This window comes from Oncorhynchus keta, chromosome 25 (genome assembly GCF_023373465.1).
Source record: "Oncorhynchus keta strain PuntledgeMale-10-30-2019 chromosome 25, Oket_V2, whole genome shotgun sequence".
In the NCBI taxonomy this organism is placed as follows: Eukaryota; Metazoa; Chordata; class Actinopteri; order Salmoniformes; family Salmonidae; genus Oncorhynchus; species Oncorhynchus keta.
Window position 1 is genome coordinate 27,708,558 of NC_068445.1, and position 22,164 is coordinate 27,730,721.

At 41.4% G+C, this 22,164-nt stretch overlaps 1 protein-coding gene across 1 annotated transcript; it reads left to right on the plus strand.

The window, feature by feature from the left end:
* The first annotated feature begins 296 nt into the window (after positions 1–296).
* Positions 297–21,248, plus strand: LOC118357875 (neuropeptide FF receptor 1-like). Its single transcript, XM_035735187.2, has 3 exons — positions 297–715; positions 17,965–18,064; positions 18,419–21,248. Exons 1-3 carry the CDS (start codon positions 337–339, stop codon positions 19,437–19,439), a joined length of 1,500 nt encoding a protein of 499 aa, XP_035591080.1. The 5' UTR covers positions 297–336; the 3' UTR covers positions 19,440–21,248.
* Positions 21,249–22,164: the final 916 nt, after the last annotated feature.

The following is a 22,164-nucleotide window of genomic DNA, read 5'->3' on the forward strand; positions in this document are numbered from 1 at the left end:
TTTGAACAGTGGGAGGGAGATGTAGACATGATATATGCTCTGCAGCAACAGTTTTTGTTGTGTTTAATAAGCTTTTAGCATGGTGTGTTTTAACTTCCTTAAAACCATCTGTTTTATAGCCTAATAAATATTTATTTGATTTTGACCATTTTTATCAGTCCAGTTATTTCATCTTGTTGACGTGCACAGGGTATGGCCAGCACTGTCACACACTGTATGGATACACAGTGAATGAATACATTATCATTTCACAATAGTTCCTGATTGTATGTTTTTGTTTGTTTTACAAGGTGTGGTGTGTTATCAGACCTATTCATCCTGGAGAAGGAAGAAGTGATGGAGGTGTGGAACAGTGGTGAAGAGGAGGGACTGACTGAACTGGAGGGCTCCTCAGACACCATGACAGCCCTGACCACCTCCAATCACCTCCTCCTCCATCACAGAGCTATTAACGACTCCAACTACACCACCACCAACAACATCACCTACTTCCCTTACTACCAGCACTCCCTCCCTGTGGCTGCTAGCTTCATCCTGGCCTACCTGTTCATCTTCCTGCTGTGCATGGTGGGTAATGTACTGGTGTGTCTGATTGTGCTGGGGAACCGTCGCATGAGAACCGTCACCAACCTTTTCATCCTCAACCTGGCAGTCAGCGATCTGCTGGTGGGCATCTTCTGCATCCCCACTACTCTTGTGGACAACCTCATTACAGGTAGGTAAAACAACTTGGTTTAACTAAGCTGGTGAACTCAACTCTGTCTGAGTTTGGCGAATGCAACTGAGCAGGATAATGCAACTCAGCATCATCAACTCTATTACATCCAGTGGTGGAAAAAGTACCCAATTGTCATACTTGAGTAAAAGTAAAGATACCTTAATAGAAAATGACTCAAGTAATAGTGAAGGTCACCCAGTAAAATACTACTTGTATAAAAGTATTTGGTTTAAATATACTTAAGTATCAAAAGTAAATGTATAAATAATTTCAAATTCCTTATATTAAGCAAAGCAGACGGCACCATGTTCTTGTTATTTTAATGGATAGCCAGGGGCACACTCCAACACTCAGACATCATTTACAGATAGCCAGAGGCACACTCCAACACTCAGACATCATTTACAGATAGCCAGGGTCACACTCCAACACTCAGACATCATTTACAGATAGCCAGAGGCACACTCCAACACTCAGACATCATTTACAGATAGCCAGAGGCACACTCCAACACTCAGACATCCTTTACAGATAGCCAGAGGCACACTCCAACACTCAGACATCATTTACAGATAGCCAGAGGCACACTCCAACACTCAGACATCCTTTACAGATAGCCAGGGGCACACTCCAACACTCAGACATCATTTACAGATAGCCAGAGGCACACTCCAACACTCAGACGTCATTTACAGATAGCCAGAGGCACACTCCAACACTCAGACATCATTTACAGATAGCCAGAGGCACACTCCAACACTCAGACATCATTTACAAACAAAGCATGTGTGTTTTGTGAGTCCGCCAGATCAGAGGCAGTAGGATGGCCAGGGATGTTCTCTTGATAAATGTGTGAATTTGACAATTTTCCTGTCCTGTTCAGCATTCAAAATTTAACGAGTCCTTTGTCAGGGAAAATGTATGGAGTAAAAAGTACATTCTTTTCTTTAGGAATGTAGTGAAGTGAAAGTTACAGTGGTCAAAAATATAAATTGTAAAGAAAAGTACTGATACCCCGAAAACTACTTAAGTTGTATTTTTACTTCACACCACTGATTACATCCCATTCATTGAACTCCATATCAAGTTGAATGTGTTGATCAATGTGAATTTAACTACAAACTTTTAATTCCACTCTAGAAACAATCCATGAATAGTGTAATATCCGTGACACATCAATATCAGACCTAAAGATTGAGTCAGATCCATTTCCACTCAGGTCTGGTATGTAGATATTAAAGTAATTTGTGAATTGAATGACTCATCAAAAAGAAAGCACATAAACAAACAATTTAGATGAACAATGTATATCAGGCGACTATTAATATGTTATTGTTCATAGACTGGGTTTAGATTTTGGAGGGACCAATGGATGCCCATAAGCATTAAAAATGTTATACTTGTCCACTATCTTTTTGTCAACCCAAGACCAATGTGAATGCCAATTCAAATCCTGCCTGTGCATATAATTAACATGACATTGCTAGAAAGTGAATTAGATAATATGATTAATTAATTAATCCTCATATTAAAACGTCCATGCATAGTTGATGCCACATCATTATGAATCAGCCAGGGAAAATGTTGGACAATTAAAATGGGGGATTTACCCCACGTTACCCTACTGTACACTGATCATATTAGACATAGGCCAATGTACAATTATCAATTTAGACATTTAGTGTAGAGGCAACAGAGATTCATCAGAATTTCAGGTGTGACCATGTTTTGAGGTTAGTGTATGTGAACATGTACTTTGAATGAAAACAAGCTTTTATTTTGGTTTCTGATGTGGTACGGCAGTTGAACTAAGCTAATGAGACATTTATAAGTTATATTCTTCAAGAATCAATGCGTACATCATTCATTTATAAGTCCAAAAATGGATGTACCAGGGTCGTTCCACAAAGTTGGTGCCTTTAAAAACTGGTGCAGTATTTTGACATGTTTGTCATGAATTTACTTTCATCAATCTGATGACTGTTATTTATCTAATTAACTAACTATGTTGAATTGTTACCCAATTGAATTAATCATGTAACAATTAACTCATTAGGATTTGGGGCACCACTAGAGCAGTTCTAGAACCTTCTCCCGAATTAAACTCTAAAGGTCTTTACCAATGGGGCGGCAGGTAGCCTAGTGGTTAGAGCATTGGGCCAGTAACCGAAAGGTTGTTAGATCAAATCCTCGTTCTGCCCCTGTTCCTAGGCTGTCATTGTAACGGCGCTCAGAGCCCAAACCAGCCAAAAGAAATATCCACCATGTTGCGCAGTCAACATTAGTCATAAATAGCATTATAAATATTCACTTACCTTTGATGATCTTCATCAGAATGCACTCTCAGGAATCGCAGTTCCACAATAAATGTTTGTTTTGTTTGATAATGTCTATTTACGTCCATTTATGTCCAAATAGCTTCTTTGTTAGGGCGTTTGGTAAACAAATCCAAAATCGCTTTAAGGTCCAGCCGGACGAAAAGTTCAAAAAGTTATATTACAGGTCAAAGAAACTTGTTAAACTAAGTATAGAATCAATCTACAGGATGTTTTTATCATAAATGTTCAATACTGTTCCAACCGGAGAATTCCATTGTCTGGAGAAAAGCAATGGAAAGAGAGCTACCTGTCATGTGAAATGCGCGTGACTGAGAATGAGGCTGCTGGCAGACCCCTTAGTCAAACAGCTCGCATAAGGCCCCCCTTCACTGTAGAAGCCTGAAACAACGTTCGAAAGACGGGTGACATCTAGTGGAAAATAACCCATATCCCACTGTGAATTCGATAGGGGCTGAGTTCAAAAACCACAAACCTCAGATTTCCCACTTCCTGTTTGGATTTTTGCCAGCCATATGAGTTCTGTTGAATGATGTCACAGACATCATTCAAACAGTTTTAGAAACTTCAGAGTGTTTTCTATCCAATACTAATAATAATATACATATATTAGCATCTGGGACTGAGTAGGAGGCAGTTCACTCTGGGCACGCTATTCATCCAAAAGTGAACATTCTGCCCCATATTCCAAAGAAGTTTTTAACTGACATGCCAAGTTAAAAACAAATAAAACAACTATCACATCCATAAACAGTCAACTTATTAACCATAACCTCATATAATATCATCCTTATGAACAGTTGTATCCTTGCATCTGCAAAAACCTGAGCCTTACTGATGATTCAGTACTACACAACTTGGTTTAATGAATTATTTACTAGCTAACTAAATAGTAACACAGGATAGACATACACACGTAATACATAAGAAACAGGTCCCTAGTGGACTGACAACAATATGGCTGCTTGTTACAAAAGACATGGAGAGAAAGGAAGAGAGGGACAGAGACACTTAACGTTGCTACATTTAGAAACTAGTCTCACTTATAATAATAATAATATAATATATGCCATTTAGCAGACGCTTTTATCCAAAGCGACTTACAGTCATGTGTGCATACATTCTACGTATGGGTGGTCCCGGGAATCGAACCCACTACCCTGGCGTTACAAGTGCCATGCTCTACCAACTGAGCTACAGAAGGACCACTTTACACACGAACCACCACTTGCATGGAGTAAAATCATGAATGTATTCACGTGAAAAATGCCTTTTGTTTCCCGTGTTGTTCGATGTGTATCTATCTGAACCGGGCAACCTTGGAAAGGGGTTGGGCCTTTTCTCAGAACGCTTCTAAGGCCTTGATTGTCAAAAAGGTGTCCCCACACATCTTCTAATGTTGTTCTCCAGTCATCCGGTGACTTGTTGTGTAGTCCTGAACAGAACTACAAGTTTTTTCTCCTCCAATTCGCCCTGAAATAAATATGTATGAATCAAATACATTATACATTTAAAATGTTTGTACATGTTTATTTGTTATATTCTAAACAGAGGACAGGTAACTAAGTGGCGCAGCGGTCAGAAGCACTGCATCTCAGTGCTAGAGGCATCACTACTAGCACCAGGGTCAGCGCACTCTCAAATGTTGTTTTTGCCATCATTGTAAGCCTGCCACGCACACACTATATGATACATTTATTAAACATAAGAATGAGTGTTAGTTTTTGCCACAACCCGGCTTGTGGTAAGCGACAAAGAGCTCTTATAGGACCAGGGTACAAATAATAATATAATCAATCATTTTGCTCTTTATTTAGCCATCTTACATATAAAACCTTATATGTTCATCAAAAATTGTGAATAACTCACCACAGGTTAATGAGAAGGGTGTGCTTGAAAGCATGCACGTAACTGTTAAATTGGAGAGAATCTGTCTTAAATCATTTTCCACACACAATCTGTGCCTGTATTTAGTTTTCATGCTAGTGAGGCCCGAGAATCCACTCTCACATACAGTTGAAGTCGGAAGTTTACATATAATTTAGGTTGGAGTCATTAAAACTTGTTTTTCAACTACTCCACAAATTTCTTAACAAACTATAGTTTTGGCAAATCGGTTAGGACATCTACTTTGTGCATGAATTTTTCCATCAATTGTTTACAGATTATGTCACGTATAACTCACTGTATCACAATTCCAGTGGGTCAGAAGTTTACATACACTAAGTTGACTGTGCCTTTAAACAGCTTGGAAAAGTCCAGAAAATGATGTAATGGCTTTAGAAGCTTCTGATAGGCTAATTGACAAAATTTGAGTCAATTGGAGGTATACCTGTGGATGTATTTCAAGGCCTACCTTCAAACAGTGCCTCTTTGCTTGACATCATGGGAAAATCAAAAGAAATCAGCCAAGACCTCAGAAAAAAAATTGTAGACCTCCACAAGTCTGGTTCATCCTTGGGAGCAATTTCCAAATTCCTGAAGGTACCAATTTCGTCTGTACAAACAATTGTATGCAAGTATAAACACCATGGGACTACGCATCCGTCATACCGCTCAGGAAGGAGATGTGTTCTGTCTCCTAGAAATTCACGTACTTTGGTGTGAAACGTGCAAATCAATCCCAGAACAACAGCAAAGAACCTTGTGAAGATGCTGGAGGAAACAGGTACAAAAGTATCTATATCCACATTAAAACGAGTCCTATATCGACATAACCTGAAAGGCAGCTCAACAAGGAAGAAGCCACTGCTCCAAAACCCCCATTAAAAAAAGCCAGACTACGGTTTGCAACTGCACACGGACAAAGATTGTACTTTTTGGAGAAATATCTTCTGGTCTGATGAAACAAAAATATAACTATTTGTCCATAATAAACCATCGTTATGTTTGGAGGAAAAAGGGGAAGGCTTGCAAGCCGAAGAACACCATCCCAACCATGGGGCATGGAGGTGGCAACATCATGTTGTGGGGGTGCTTTGCTGCAGGAGGGATTGGTACAGTTCACAAAATATATGGCACCATGAGGTAGGAAAATTATGTGGATATATTGAAGTAAAATCTCAAGACATCAGTCAGACAGTTAATGCTTGGTCGCAAATGGGTCTTCTAAATTGACAATGACCTTAAGGACAACAAAGTCAAGGTATTGGAGTGGCCATCACAAAGCCCTGACCTCAATCCTATAGAAAATTTGTGGGCAGAACTGAAAAACTGTGTGCGAGCAAGGAGGCCTACAAACCCAACTCCGTTACACCAGCTCTGTCAGGAGGAATGGGCCAAAATTCCCCCAACTTATTGTGGGAAGCTTGTGGAAGGCTACCTGAAATGTTTGACCCAAGTTAAGCAATTTAAAGGCAATGCTACCAAACACTAATTGAGTGTATGTAAACTTATGACTCACTGGGAATGTGATGAAGGAATTAAAAGCTGAAATAATTACATTTCTCTACTATTATTCTGACATTTCACATTCTTATAATACATTTACATTTACATTTAAGTCATTTAGCAGACGCTCTTATCCATAAAGTGGTGATCCTAACTGACCTAACACAGGGAATTTTTACGAGGATTAAATGTAAGGAATTGTGTAAAACGGAGTTTAAATGTATTTGGCTAAGGTGTATGTAAACTTCCGACTTCAACTGTAGGTACGTGGTTGCAAAGGGCATCAGTGTCTTAACAGCGCAATTTGCCAAGGCAACTGAGCGCAGTCCTATCCAGAAATCTGGCAGTGGCTTCTGATTAAATTACATTTTCACAGAATCGATTCTTGCAATTTCGATGAGGCCCTCTTGTGTCGTCCGTTTCAGGAAAGTACCTGCGTAATTGCACACCCAGCTCATTCAGGTGCTTCGCTATATATATATATTGTTTCAAAACATCTCCTGCCCATGTCACAGATGCATTGTGAAACAGTGTTGTTTGATGAAGATATTGTCTGTATAGTTTTCTGTCCCTTTTCCGCCGGTATTGTCCCAGTCATATCCACGGTAGCAGGAAGAATGAAGTCCTCCACAATAGTATGGGACTTGCCTGTCCTAGCCACTCGGTAGCTCACCATATAAGATGCTTCTAGCCCCTTCTTATTAATGGTATCCTGTGCTTTTATACACGTCTTACTACTCGAACGTCATCTTTATTCTCACTCAAAAACTCTTGTGGCTTATTTTTCAAATGGTTATGTTTCATTTCTAAATGTCTGCGCAAGAGTGAAGGTTTCCCGCGAGATTGGATGTTAATTATTTGACTAAGCTACCTGTATTTGACATTGTGGTGTTATTTTGCTGAACACTAGATGGTTTCATTTTATTTTTGGCAGGGAAAGAAGGTTACTCAGGCGAGAAAAAACTGTCACCCAAATGTATAGCCCTGTTGGAAAATATAAATGTACTTTTTTGAAAATGTGAATCACATTTCAAAACGGTACATTTATATTTTCCAGTTTTGAAAATGTGAATCACATTTTTATTTGGCGTACCCCCGACAGCATTGCGCGTAACCATAGTCCCACACTATTGAGAAAGAGGAGGAATAGAAAAAAAGAGGGGACGAGAGAAGAATTGAGACAAATGTCGTACAAACTGAAAGCATGGTTAGAATAGTGATCCTAGGCCCATCAGTGCACCTTGTCTGGTGCGGAGTGTGTATTGTTTGAATGGCAGCTATAAGTGTATTATATTTAGACCTCCTCCCTCTCAATACCCTGCGACAGCCTCCTCACAGCCACAGGTCAAGCATGCTCTATGCTTAACGACCCCCTTGTCAGCCAGGATAAATAGCCCAGCAGCCCTGATTGCTAAATTATATCTTCACTTAGTCATCTATCAATCACATGCCTGCATTAGGAGGAGGGCAGGATCCCACCCCCCACCCATTTCAACCCCTGACAGCCTGATAGACGGAGGGGGGGACGGGAGGGAGGAGGGGAGGGACGGGATGAGACCGGTGGGTTTAAGTGTAGTGGGGGGTGTGATGTGTGGCAGGGAGGAGAGAGAGAGAGGAAGTTTCTCTTCTCTCAGAGATCCATTAGCTAATGGGTGTCTTAAGCCCTGTCACTTATCCCCACTGCCGTCACCACACACTCATCTACTACGCTTCAGAGACGGAGTGTGTGTATTCCTATATTCATTGTGACTTCAAGTGACCCTAACAGTCTATACCCTAACAGTCTACGACTTTGACCATTTTTTGCACATTATTTTATTTAAAAGTCTGCAAGCTCTGTCTGTTTGGTTGTTGATCATTGCTCAACAGACATTTTCAAGTATTGCCATAGATTTTCAAGCCGATTTAAGTGAAAACTGTAACTAGGCCACTCAAAAATTTTGCTTGGACTGTCTGGGAGTGGTCTGATTGTAGGGGACAAGTTTGTAATAAGAGGCATGCCATTTTACACACCGCTAGGGCATGTCTAAATAATTATGTTGGGCTATAGTGCCATCACAGATTTTGTCCATTACCCCCCTGGCAACTATTTCCAATATGGCCACCAACCAGCTCCATGGGTCCATATTGGACAGTAGGCACATGTCCATATCTCCATAAATAAAAGGTAAATAAAGCCCAATGATAGCTTAAAATGTGTGGGGTGATGTGGAGAACACACATATGCGGTATATTGGTCTGCCTTTAAAAAGCAACAACCCCTTTGAAACAAATCCCTATTCTAGTTTCAAAATTGTGTACAAAGTATAATAAGATAATATTGGTCATGAAGTCAGTCTTGTCTAAAACAGAGTTTGCAACGTCCGTGTGTCACAACGGGCAAATTAAGGTTGGGTTTTGATTTGAAAATGTCCATTTGGCCACTAACATGGGGTGAAAAACTGCAGTGATTGCTCTCTATCCAATAACATAGACAGTGAGACAGACCTTCCCATCAGCTCTGACTTGGTTTACATAAGACAACATTTTGCGCATTTTTGAACTTGAGAAATACTGCACCAAACAGCTTAGTTAGATATACAATTGCGCAACTAAAACATCCAATGTAAAAATGTATTACAGATTTCTTGTGTTATCTTAGATTAATTCTGGTATTTTGAGAAAGTGAAATATGCTTCTGCATCTACAGTGTGTCATGGGGGACAAACATCATTAATCAATCGTGGAATCGATTAGGAAACACACCTGATATAGTGACCCAAATTAGTTTTTTTGTAATGTCCTCATGCCTAGTTACAATATTTTACATGTATAGTAAACACTCTAAAAACTGATATATGTTCCCCAGAAGTATGCTGATTACAATGATAAACTACTTTTAATGGCCAAAAGTATGTGGATACCACTTCAAATTAGTGGATTTGGCTATTTCAGCCATGTTCGTTGCTGACAGGTGTATAACATTTTGTACACAGCCATGCAAACTCTGTAAACCAACACTGGCAGTAGAATGGCCTGTACTGAAGAGCTCAGTGACTTTCAATGTGGCACCGTCATAGGATGCCACCTGTTCAACAAGTCAGTTCATCAAATTTCTGCCCTGGGAGAGCTGCCCCAGTCAACTGTAAGTGCTGTTATTGTGAAGTGTAAACTCACAGAACGAGACCGCCGAGTGCTGAAGCGTGTAGTGCGTAAAAATGGTCTGTCCTAGGTTGCAACACTCCCTACCGAGTTCCAAACTGCCTCTGGAAGCAACGTCAGCACAGGACTGTTCGTCGGGAGCTTCATGAAATGGGTTTCCATGGCCAATCAGCTGCAACCAAGCCTAAGATCACCCTGCACAATGCCAAGCGTCGGCTGGAGTGGTGTAAAGCTCACTGCTATTGGACTCTGGAGCAGTGGGAACGCATTTTCTGTAGTGATGAATCATGCTTCACCATCTGGCAGTCCGACAGACAAATCTTAGTTTGGCTGATGCCAGGAGAAAGCTACCTGCCCTAATTCATATTGTCAACTTTAAAGTTTGGTTGAGGAGGAATAATGTTCTGGGGCTGTTTTTCATGGTTCATACAGCATACAATGACAGTCTACGATTCTGTGCTTCCAACTTTGTGGCAACAGTTTGGGGAAGACCCTTTCCTGTTTCAGCATGACAATGCCCCCGTGCACAAAGTGAGGTCCATATAGAAATGGTTTGTCGAGATCGGTGTGGAAGAACTTGACTAGCCTGCACAGAGCCCTGACCTCAACCCCATATAACACTTTTGGCATGAATTGGAATGCCTACTGCGAACCAGGCCTTATCGCCCAACATCCGTGCCCGACCTCACTAATGCTCTTGTGGCTGAATGGAAGCAAGTCCTCGCAGCAATTTTTCATTATCTATGGAAAGCCTTCCCAGATGAGTGGAGGCTGTTATAGCTGCAATGGGGGGACCAACTCCATATTAATGCACTTGATTTTGGAATGAGATATTTGATGAGCATGTGTCCACATACTTTTTGGCCATGTAGTGTATCTGTGACCAACAGATGCATATCGGTATTCCCAGTCACGTGAAATTCATAGACTAATGAATTTATTTTAATTGACTGATTTCCTTATATAAACTGCAACTCAGTAAAATAAAAAAACATTGCATGTTGCATTTATATTTTTGTTCAGTGTATATTCGATAATCAGAAATGTGGATAGATTTCTGGGCACTTTTTTTGCCACTTATTAAAAAGGAAACATATACATGTAACTGCCAAAATAAAGGAAGCTCCAACCGAAAGTGTCTGAATAGGTTATTGGGCCACCATAAGCCAGAACAGCTTCAATGTGCCTTGGCATAAATTCTACGTGTGTCTGTAACTCTATTGGAAGGATGCGACACCATTCTTCCACAAAAAAATGTGGTGTTTTGTTGATGGTCATAGAAAAAGCTGTCTCAGGCGCCGCTCCTGAATATCCAATAAGTGTTCATTTGGGTTGAGATCTGGTGACTGAGACACACACACACACACTTTAAACCCCCTATGGTTCTTTGAGACCCCTCTTTCAAAGTCAATTAGATCTTGTCTTATAGCCTGTTACACAGAATAATGGGCAAATTGGCATTTTTATACATGACCCTAAGCATTATGGGATGTTAATTTCTTAATGAACTCAATCATACCTTTGTGGAAGTACTTGCTTTCAATATACTATGTATCCCTTATTTACTTGTGTTTCCATTATTCTGGCATTTACCTGTATATGGCATATTTGAGCCATTTTCTTGTGTTCTCCCCATCACCTTTTAAGGAGAAGTTTACCTAAAATCAAGAATGTCCCAAGTGATTTCATACATTGAAACTAGTTGAAGTTTGCTCTCTCCCTCTCCCTGTTGTGAAGTGAGACAGCTGGGGAAAAATTGGGCCAATTGTGTGACGCCCTATGGGACTCCCAATCACGTCCAGTTGTGATACAGCCTGGAATCAAACCAGGCTCTGTAGTGACGCCTCTCGCCCTGAGATACAGTGCCTTAGACCACTGTGCCACTCGGGAGCCCCTAAAATAATAATAATGCTGTAGGGTTGCTTTGCTGCCTCTGGTACTGTGGGCCTTTAAAGTATGGAAGACATCATGACATCCATCAGCAGATTACCAAGGTGTTTTGAAGTGCAATGTTCAACCCAGTGTCCAAAAACTGTATCTGTTGAAGGTTGTTGACCTTCCAGCAGGACAACAACCCCAAACACACAAAAGCACCCTGGAATAGTTCAAGAAGAAATGCTGGACTGAGAGTGGCCAGCGAAGAGTCCAGATCTGAATCACATCTATAACCTATGGTGAGATCTAGAAACAGTAGTTTGTGGAGGGCATCCCTCAAACATGAAAGAATTAGAGCAGTTTACTGCCAAATTGCCAGTAGAAATATGCAGCAAGCTCATCAATGGCTACAAGCAGCATTTGTCTGTAGTTATCTTAGCTAATAGCTGTGCAACCAGGTACTAGCTCTGGGTTGCCAATCATTTGACCATGCCCTTTGTCTTTATTTAACTTAAATTTACAAAAATAAAATTGGTTCTGTCATGTTGGAAATCCAATACCAAGGTGTGAAGACCAACATATATTTTAAATTTCAACTTATTTTAGAATAAATAGGGAATTATTTAAGAAAAGTGTAAGGGTGCCAATATATTTGGCCGCAACTGAACCTCCACACGATCACTTTGCTGCTTTTTCTTCTCAAACACGGCTCTGTATTTTGGCCCTGCACCAGATCCAGTCCATGGTTGTTGACCTTCCAGCAGGACAACAACCCCAAACACACAAAAGCACCCTGGAATAGTTCAAGAAGAAATGCTGGACTGAGAGTGGCCAGCGAAGAGTCCAGATCTGAATCACATCTATAACCTATGGTGAGATCTAGAAACAGTAGTTTGTGGAGGGCATCCCTCAAACATGAAAGAATTAGAGCAGTTTACTGCCAAGGTACTAGCTCTGGGTCCACGACTCATTGCGAGCTCACAGAACAGGGCTCCGGGCAGCCGAGCGGAAATGGAGGAAAACTCGCCTCCCTGCGGACCTGGCATCCTTTCACTCCCTCCTCTCTACATTTTCCTCCTCTGTCTCTGCTGCTAAAGCCACTTTCTACCACTCTAAATTCCAAGCATCTGCCTCTAACCCTAGGAAGCTCTTTGCCACCTTCTCCTCCCTCCTGAATCCTCCTCCCCCTCACCCCCCTCCTCCCTCTCTGCAGATGACTTCGTCAACCATTTTGAAAAGAAGGTCGACGACATCCGATCCTCGTTTGCTAAGTCAAACGACACCGCTGGTTCTGCTCACACTGCCCTACCCTGTGCTCTGACCTCTTTCTCCCCTCTCTCTCCAGATGAAATCTCGCGTCTTGTGACGGCCGGCCGCCCAACAACCTGCCCGCTTGACCCTATCCCCTCCTCTCTTCTCCAGACCATTTCCGGAGACCTTCTCCCTTACCTCACCTCGCTCATCAACTCATCCCTGACCGCTGGCTACGTCCCTTCCGTCTTCAAGAGAGCGAGAGTTGCACCCCTTCTCAAAAACCTACACTCGATCCCTCCGATGTCAACAACTACAGACCAGTATCCCTTCTTTCTTTTCTCTCCAAAACTCTTGAACGTGCCGTCCTTGGCCAGCTCTACCGCTATCTCTCTCAGAATGACCTTCTTGATCCAAATCAGTCAGGTTTCAAGACTAGTCATTCAACTGAGACTGCTCTTCTCTGCATCACGGAGGCGCTCAGCACTGCTAAAGCTAACTCTCTCTCCTCTGCTCTCATCCTTCTAGACCTATCGGCTGCCTTCGATACTGTGAACCATCAGATCCTCCTCTCCACCCTCTCCGAGTTGGGCATCTCTGGCGCGACCCACGCTTGGATTGCGTCCTACCTGACAGGTCGCTCCTACCAGGTGGCGTGGCGAGAATCTGTCTCCTCACCACGCGCTCTCACCACTGGTGTCCCCAGGGCTCTGTTCTAGGCCCTCTCCTATTCTCGCTATACACCAAGTCACTTGGCTCTGTCATAACCTCACATGGTCTCTCCTATCATTGCTATGCAGACGACACACAATTAATCTTCTCCTTTCCCCCTTCTGATGACCAGGTGGCGAATCGCATCTCTGCATGTCTGGCAGACATATCAGTGTGGATGACGGATCACCACCTCAAGCTGAACTCGGCAAGACGGAGCTGCTCTTCCTCCCGGGGAAGGACTGCCCATTCCATGATCTCGCCATCACGGTTGACAACTCCATTGTGTCCTCCTCCCAGAGCGCTAAGAACCTTGGCGTGATCCTGGACAACACCCTGTCGTTCTCAACTAACATCAAGGCGGTGGCCCGTTCCTGTAGGTTCATGCTCTACAACATCCGCAGAGTACGACCCTGCCTCACACAGGAAGCGGCGCAGGTCCTAATCCAGGCACTTGTCATCTCCCGTCTGGATTACTGCAACTCGCTGTTGGCTGGGCTCCCTGCCTGTGCCATTAAACCCCTACAACTCATCCAGAACGCCGCAGCCCGTCTGGTGTTCAACCTTCCCAAGTTCTCTCACGTCACCCCGCTCCTCCGCTCTCTCCACTGGCTTCCAGTTGAAGCTCGCATCCGCTACAAGACCATGGTGCTTGCCTACGGAGCTGTGAGGGGAACGGCACCTCAGTACCTCCAGGCTCTGATCAGGCCCTACACCCAAACAAGGGCACTGCGTTCATCCACCTCTGGCCTGCTCGCCTCCCTACCACTGAGGAAGTACAGTTCCCGCTCAGCCCAGTCAAAACTGTTCGCTGCTCTGGCCCCCCAATGGTGGAACAAACTCCCGACACGACGCCAGGACAGTGGAGTCAATCACCACCTTCCGGAGACACCTGAAACCCCACCTCTTTAAGGAATACCTAGGATAGGATAAGTAATCCTTCTCACCCCCCTCTAAAAGATTTAGATGCACTATTGTAAAGTGGCTGTTCCACTGGATGTCATAAGGTGAATGCACCAATTTGTAAGTCGCTCTGGATAAGAGCGTCTGCTAAATGACTTAAATGTAAAATGTAAATGTAAATGGTGTAACACAGAAGGAACAGCTGTATCTTTGAGTATTCTTCAGGGATCTGTCCCCATCATTTTACATCTATTTCATAGTCGTCGGCATTCAAGTACTTACTACAGACACCTTGCAACATAATACTGTAGCAGCGTAATATTTACATCGTATTTGTTTCTAATTGCTATGAACAATGTTCTGCATCTGTGACATTTTGTGCCTTCTTCCCTAGATTGCATATATAAATTGCAACCAGGGACCGAACACCAGCTCTTAAGATTTCCACGTTTCAGAACAAACTTTACCTTTGATAACTCTCTAAACTTTTGAACCAGTTCGTTCTAAAGGCACTCGGACATCTGAGCTATCTTTGTTGCAGGTGCATGGTTGCAGTTGAATAACATGAGAAAAAAGAACAAACCCGCACACTGCTCTTTATTAAGCTTTGACGAAGGCCTTGAAGCCAGTATGTAAAGCTTAATAAAGAGCAGTGATACTAGCAAGGAGGGGGGAGCTTGTTATTCTTTTCTCATAAACCAGTTCCTTCTCCCACCAAAAAGTAAGGGGATGTAGTGTCCTTTTACATAGAAGGGATCCCCCAACATCTCTGCTCTTGTCAGATGGTCACATAAAATAATGCTATAAAATAATTGCAAATGTTATAGGTGGAAAAGTACACATTTCCTGACTCAAGTTGTCACGTATACGCAGAGACTCAGGAAGTAGGTGCAGAAGGAGAGGTTAATAACAATGATGCAAGGCAAATGAACAAAACAGGGGATGCGTACTGAACATGAAAACACACCAATACTGCCTTATTACTGAGGACTAAATAGAGGGAAGGCAATCAAGGTGATGATGAAGTCCAGGTGTGCGTAATGATGGGGAGCAGGTGTGCGTAATAATGGTTGCCAGGGCCCGTGGTTAGTAGACCGGTGACATCGAGCGCCGGAGAGAGGGAGCATGAGTAGGAGTGTCAAAACCGATAATACTTTTGATAAAAATAGCCAATTTGGCAGTACACTTTCAGTAAAACATCGAATTTTTCCATGATTCACAGATTTCTGAAACACCCATTTCCTCACAGCGGAGAAGAGCGAGGCTTGCTACAGGGAGAACGATGGAAAGAGTAAACTCCACTGAACTAGTTTCAATGTATGGAATGATTTGGGACATTCTCTCAATGGCCTACACACAATAACCCATAATGTCAAGGTGGAATTATGTTTTTTTACACATTTTTACAAATTAATACAAAATAAAAAGCTGAAATTACTTAAATCATTAAGTATTCAACCCCTTTGTTATGGCAAGTCTAAATAAGTTCAGGATTAAACATTTTGCTTAACAAGTTGCATGGACTCACTCTGTGTGCAATAAAAGTGACTACCTCATCTCTGTACCCCACACACAATTAATTATCTGTAAGGTCCTTTTGTCGTGCAGTGAATTTCAAACACAGATTCAACCATAAAGAACAGAGAGGTTTTCCAATGCCTCACAAAGAAGGGTACATATTGGTCGATGGGTAAAAAAAAAGATATACCTTTGAGCATGGTGAATTATTAATGACACTTTATATGGTGTATCACTACACCCAGTCACCACAAATATAGTCCTTCCTAACCCAGTTGCAGGAGAGGAAGGAAACCAAGGAAGGAAACCAGTCTAAGGATGGATCAGCAACATTGTAGTTACCCCACAATACTAACCTAATTGACAGAGTCAAAAGAAGGAAGCCTGTACAGAATAAAAATATATTCCAAAACATGCATCCTGTTTGCAACAAAGCACTAAAGTAATACTACCAAAAATGTGGCAAAGCAATTAACTTTATGTCCTGAAAACAAAGTGTTGTGTTTGGGGCAAATACAATACCACATTACTGAGTTTTCCCCTCCATTTTTCAAGCATAGTGGTGGCTGCATCATGTTATGGGTAAGCTTGTATTTGTTCAGGACTGGGGAGTTTTTCACTATAAAAAAGAAACGGAAAGGCACTAAGCTCACGCAAATTCCTATAGGAAAACCTGGTTCAGTCTGCTTTCCACCAGACACTGGGAGATTAATTTATCTATCAGCAGGACAATAACCTAAAACACAAGGCCAAATCTACACTGAAGTTGCTTACCAAGTAGACAGTGAATGTTCCTGCGTGGCCGAGTTACAATTTTGACTTAAATCAGTTTGAAAATCAATGACAAAACTTGAAAATGGTTGTCTTGCAATGATTGACAACCAATCCAGGTGGGCAAAGCTCTTAGATACCCAGAAAGAATCACAGCTGTAATCACTGCCAAAGGTGATTTTAACATATATGTATGGCATCAGGGGTGTGAATATTTATGTATATTAGATATTTCGGTATTTCATTTTCAATATATTTTCAAAAATGTCTAAAAACATGTTTTCACTTTGTAATTATGTGGTATTGTGTATAGATGGGTGAAATATTTTTTTCAATAATTTTGAATTCAGGCAAAATGTGTTATTAATACTTTCTTAAGGCACTGTATTATCTATGATGATATAGCCATGTGACTCTTGTCTAATATGGCCCCAGGGAGCTGGGGTAATATGAAAACATATGCGATGGCAGTATAGCTTAAAATACTTATAAGGACTACTCCTAGCTGTGTAAAATGTGATGCCTCTATCACAAAAGCCACAATTCTCCCAAAATTTGACGATTAGCCGCCGGACTATACTGCCTGGTGATGTCACCAGGGAAGCCAAAGCTCCACCCATGCAAAGCCTGCTGATTAGAAGGGCCTGTGTGAATTTTATTTTTAAACATCAACTATGAGGAAATAACACTGATTAAAAAAACAATCCCATTTTTACAGTGTTGGTTTCATTAGCTGTTGTACAATATGATACAAAGCACACTAAAAACAGAATGTTTCCCTGGCCTGCAGCCACACTAACTTGGGCTCCCAAGTGGCACAGCGGTCTAAGCCACTGTATCTCAGTCCTAGAGGTGTCACTACAGACCCTGGTTAGATTCCAGGCTGTATCACAACCGGCTGTGATTGGGAGTCCCATATGGCGGCACACAATTGGCCCAGAGTCGTCCAGGTTAGGGTTTGGGTAGGGTTCCATCATCGTAAATAAGAATTTGTTCTTAACTGACTTGCCTAGTTAAATAAAGGTTAAAGAAAAGAATAACGGTGAAAATTAAATGGGAGTATTTTAATACTATACTCTATTGACGTTTAGGCCAGGTTGTAGGCCAGATCATTCATTAAGGTCATTAATTTCACTGAACACAGATCTTCTATGAAGAAGGGTCAAATCTATACTCCCATTTGTGCAGAATCTAACCACTCAACACACACGCTTTCACCACTGTGCTGTATATGGCCTAGTACTGTACACACTCAAGTTACACACATTTTGCTGGGAAAGTCTATATTTTTTATTTACAATTATTTTACAAGATGATGATGTTGATAATTGTCATTTATTTTGTTGACAGGCTGGCCATTTACCAACTCTGTGTGTAAAATGAGTGGTCTGGTGCAGGGGATGTCTGTAGCTGCCTCAGTCTTCACCCTGGTGGCCATTGCAGTAGACAGGTTGGTATGATGGAGATCTACAGAGAGGCAGGGGCGTGTGGTGTGAAGGAGAGGTGGTGGTAGTGAATGGAGAATAGTAGATTTGATCCATAAATGACCTACTGTTTTTTTTAGGTTTGCAAATGCCTCTTCCTCTACCTCTTTTACAGTTTATTTGCTTCATTATTTTAACTTGTTTAAACTTGTTGATTGGATGGCTGGATAGATAGAAGAGACAGGAAGGATAGAGAAAGGTTTGCAGAACTATTGATAAAATATGGAAGTTCACACAGATTTGAAATTGATTTGCCTTGCCCCAAAAAAACAAACAGCAAGTGTTCTTCCTTTTCCTCTGTCTATTTCCGCTCTCCACAGGTTCCGCTGCATTGTGTACCCTTTTCAACCCAAACTCACCCTAATAGTTGCCAAGGTGACCATAGCAATGATCTGGGTCCTGGCTGTGGTAATCATGTGCCCCTCAGCAGCTGCCCTGACCGTGGTGGAAGTGGCAGATCACTACATGGTGTATAACCAGGACTACAACAAGACTTACCCCCTGTACTCCTGCTACGAGAACTTTGCCGACCCGAAGATGCGGAAGGTCTACACCACAGTGCTGTTCGCCCACATCTACTTGGTGCCCCTGGCTCTCATCACTGTCATGTACGGACGCATCGGCGTGAAGCTCTACACCTCCGTGGTGTCAAGAAGAGAGCCTCAGGATGCAGCACATCCTCCTCCTCGAGCCAGACATGAGGGGGGCAGGCATCTGATCTCACAGAAGAAGATCAAGGTGATCAAGATGCTGATCGTAGTAGCCCTGCTGTTCATGCTGTCCTGGCTGCCCCTGTGGACTCTGATGCTGCTGACAGACTACGCAGGGCTGGACGAGGAGCAGCTGGAGCTCCTGACTGGATACATCTTCCCCTTCGCCCACTGGCTGGCTTTCTCCAACTCCTCTGTCAACCCCATCATCTACGGATACTTCAATGAGAACTTCAAGAGGGGCTTCCAGGCAGTCTACCAGACCAACTCCTGCTGCCGCCCGGAAAATAGGGTTGAGGTAGCAGGGAGGGGAAACCGGGAAGGCAGAGCAGGGGGTGGGGGTAATGGTGGAGAGGGTGGAGGCGGCCTGAGGGAGCCTACAAGCAACCCCAATCCTCTCCCATTTGGGGCTAGAAACAAAGTGTATACTGACGGTAATGTGATGCACTCTGTCCATCTTGAGCTGGAGTTGAAGAAAAATTCTAAGGTGGGAAGCAACACGGTCCATGTTGAGGTTGGGGGGACTGGGGCAGGCGGAGGAATAGGGAATGGAAATGGGATGAACAAAAAGGGGCTACAGGTTGACGAGCAGACCAGCCCAATGGGAGTTTGTCAGGCCTGGGATCATTAGTGGGGATGTAAACCGTGGAGGTGCTTTCAGCATCCCGAATAATATTTTACGTTTAGATGTACATTACATTTACAATCTAAACTCATACTTAATGCATAGAAAAGATAGGCACCATCTTATTTTCTTTTCTTTCAGATGGCATGTGTGGACTCAAATTGTGAAGGAAGTGGACTCATCTCAACATTAGATTAGATCGTATAGGGTTTTGAAAATGTCTGAAAAACTAAAATCTAAGAGCCACTAAGTACTCTCCAAACACCAAAGATAGACTTGAAAAGAAAGAGAACAAAGCAAAGCAAAGCAAAGACATCAATCATGGTGATACCCTTATTCTGTTTTTGCTTGTAATATGAATTAGTGAAAATGAATTATGTTTTGCTCAGTGAAGATTTCTTTGAACATTGTCAGCAAAACAACGAGAGGGGATATAGTTGAGACGATTTCATGTCAACTTTCTAGCCCTAAAGTAGTCTCAATCTGAACACTGTCAACAATATAGATGTCTCTTAAAATGTCTCAAAGAACATAATGCCTCAGAAAAAGGCAGTTTGGTTCAATTCAATCTTGAAACTTGAAGCAAAACAAATTTCCGCACAGAGGGGAAGTGTATTATCTGATACTACAGAGCACAACAAATCAAATGATATCTAATTAAATCAAAGGTTATTCATCATATACACAGGTAAGCGGTGCAATTAAATACTTACTTGCGAGCTACCTCAACATTGCAGTGAAATATCAAATTTAAAAAAGTATAAATGAGAGTAATGACTAACACAATAAGTTATACGTTTTAAACAACTATTAAAAAGTACACGGGTGGAAAAGAACTGTTTTGGAGGAGCAGTATTGGACTGAAATCTAGTCCCTGTCACTAGTGAAAACAGGGACCAAACTATTTATTGATCAATACATTTGTACATGTTACTGAACAAGCATATCAGTTTAATAAGGAGGGAGAAAGATGTATTTTATGTAAGGTTTTATTAAAGTTTTCTGAGAATGCCCTTACTCTATAGGACTGATAGAAAACGCCAAAAGGGGCTGAGTCAAACAAAACAAATGCTCACAAATATTGCTAAGGGCTAGTCAGACAGTTTTTCTAACTATGGAAATATTAATATGCCTTGCCCAGAGTTTGGTAGGACAAAATGTATGTGTTTCAGGGTTTCTTAAACTGTAGATATTCTATATATATATATACTATATTATTCTTCATTTGGGTCATTGGAGGACGATTTGGGTCCCTGGAGGACATTACACTTCTAATTTTGGTTTCAAACTTGAAAAGTTTAAGAACCCCTGGTATAAAGCAATGATTTATATATACACTAGATGACTGACGGGGTGCCATTCATGCTGTTCACAGCGTAGTAGCCAGGGCAACAAAAAAAAACAGAAAAGATGAGCCTCGCACATCAACGCTCTTTACCCACTACAATGTTTAATTTATGCATCTATATCATAAAACTGAGGCTACCTTTACATTATATTATGTGAGCAAAACATACAAATACAAAAATATGGAAAAACATTTTTCTTAAAGTATAATTTCTAGACAGTACCTAATGTTACTGTCCCCACTATGACAAAAATACTTAAATACATGTCATTGTGTGCTTGAAACATTTAATTGAAATACTGTAGAATTCCATTTATTCCTTTGGAGGACTGCTTCTTCTAAGGAGAATCAATATGGTCGTCCAGTGACTTCAAAGCCTCTCATTGGCCAATATATAGCATCTGCAATCTAGAGTTTATATACATCCCTAGTATAAGCACTAGAGGACTGACAGGGGCTGCTGTTTTGAAGCCACTATGCAGCCATTTTTGTATTCCTCCACCATTGTAAAAAAAATATGTATTCCTGTGTACATTAGTTTTGCAAACAACATTTTATTACAGACACCTTAATGCATACTTTGAACTTAAACATTTTAATACAAAATATAAAACATCAAAATCCACAAAGAAATGTTTATTTGGACACAAAAATCAACATTTTACAATGGCCAGCTCAGTCTCCGGACATGAAACCCATGAAAAGCTGTAGTTTGAATTGAAGAGGGTAGTCCATAAGTGCAGACAAAGGATTTCAAGGATCTGGAAGGATTCTGTGTGTAGGAATGGTCTAAGATCCCTCCCAATGTGTTCTCCAACTCATAAAACATTGTAGAAAAAGGTTCAGTGCCATTATCCTCGCAGGGTGAGATATTGAAAGGTATTTTTTTAATAAAAAAGTATTACTTGTTATTTAATGATCTCTTTCTCTGAATTAGTATAAAATAATATAATTTCCTAAATTTTTCCAGCATACAATATAATTTAGTATTTTAATTGTTTATTTTATACGGTTATTTTGAAGGGTGTCAAAAATTTCAACCCCACCGTACATCATTGGGTAGACTTACTCAGGTGCTGAAAAGACAGAGCACTAATTCAACTGAAAAGCACGCTCAGGTCAGAGGTATGACACAAAAAAATTGCTATTTTTCTATTCCATATGTCATTGTTAAGCAATGTCGTTATGGTTACTGTACCCATAGAGACCTAATTAATTTACAACTAATATAGTTTTAATGGTAATCATCTGGCAAGTCCTTACAAAACTCAATCTAGCTAATATTTTATAGAACACAAGATAACGAACCGTAACCTGATAAGACAAATACAATCTAAAAAAAGTTAACAGCCTCATTTGCAACTGTTTAAATATCAAAGCGGC

Excerpts from the sequence above, each read along its gene's own strand:
- LOC118357875 (XM_035735187.2), top strand. The coding sequence starts at position 337 with ATGGAGGTGTGGAACAGTGGTGAAGAGGAGGGACTGACTGAACTGGAG. Across the intron at positions 716-17,964 it reads TGTGGACAACCTCATTACAG|GCTGGCCATTTACCAACTCT; the intron begins GTAGGTAAAACA and ends TTTTGTTGACAG. Across the intron at positions 18,065-18,418 it reads GTGGCCATTGCAGTAGACAG|GTTCCGCTGCATTGTGTACC; the intron begins GTTGGTATGATG and ends CGCTCTCCACAG.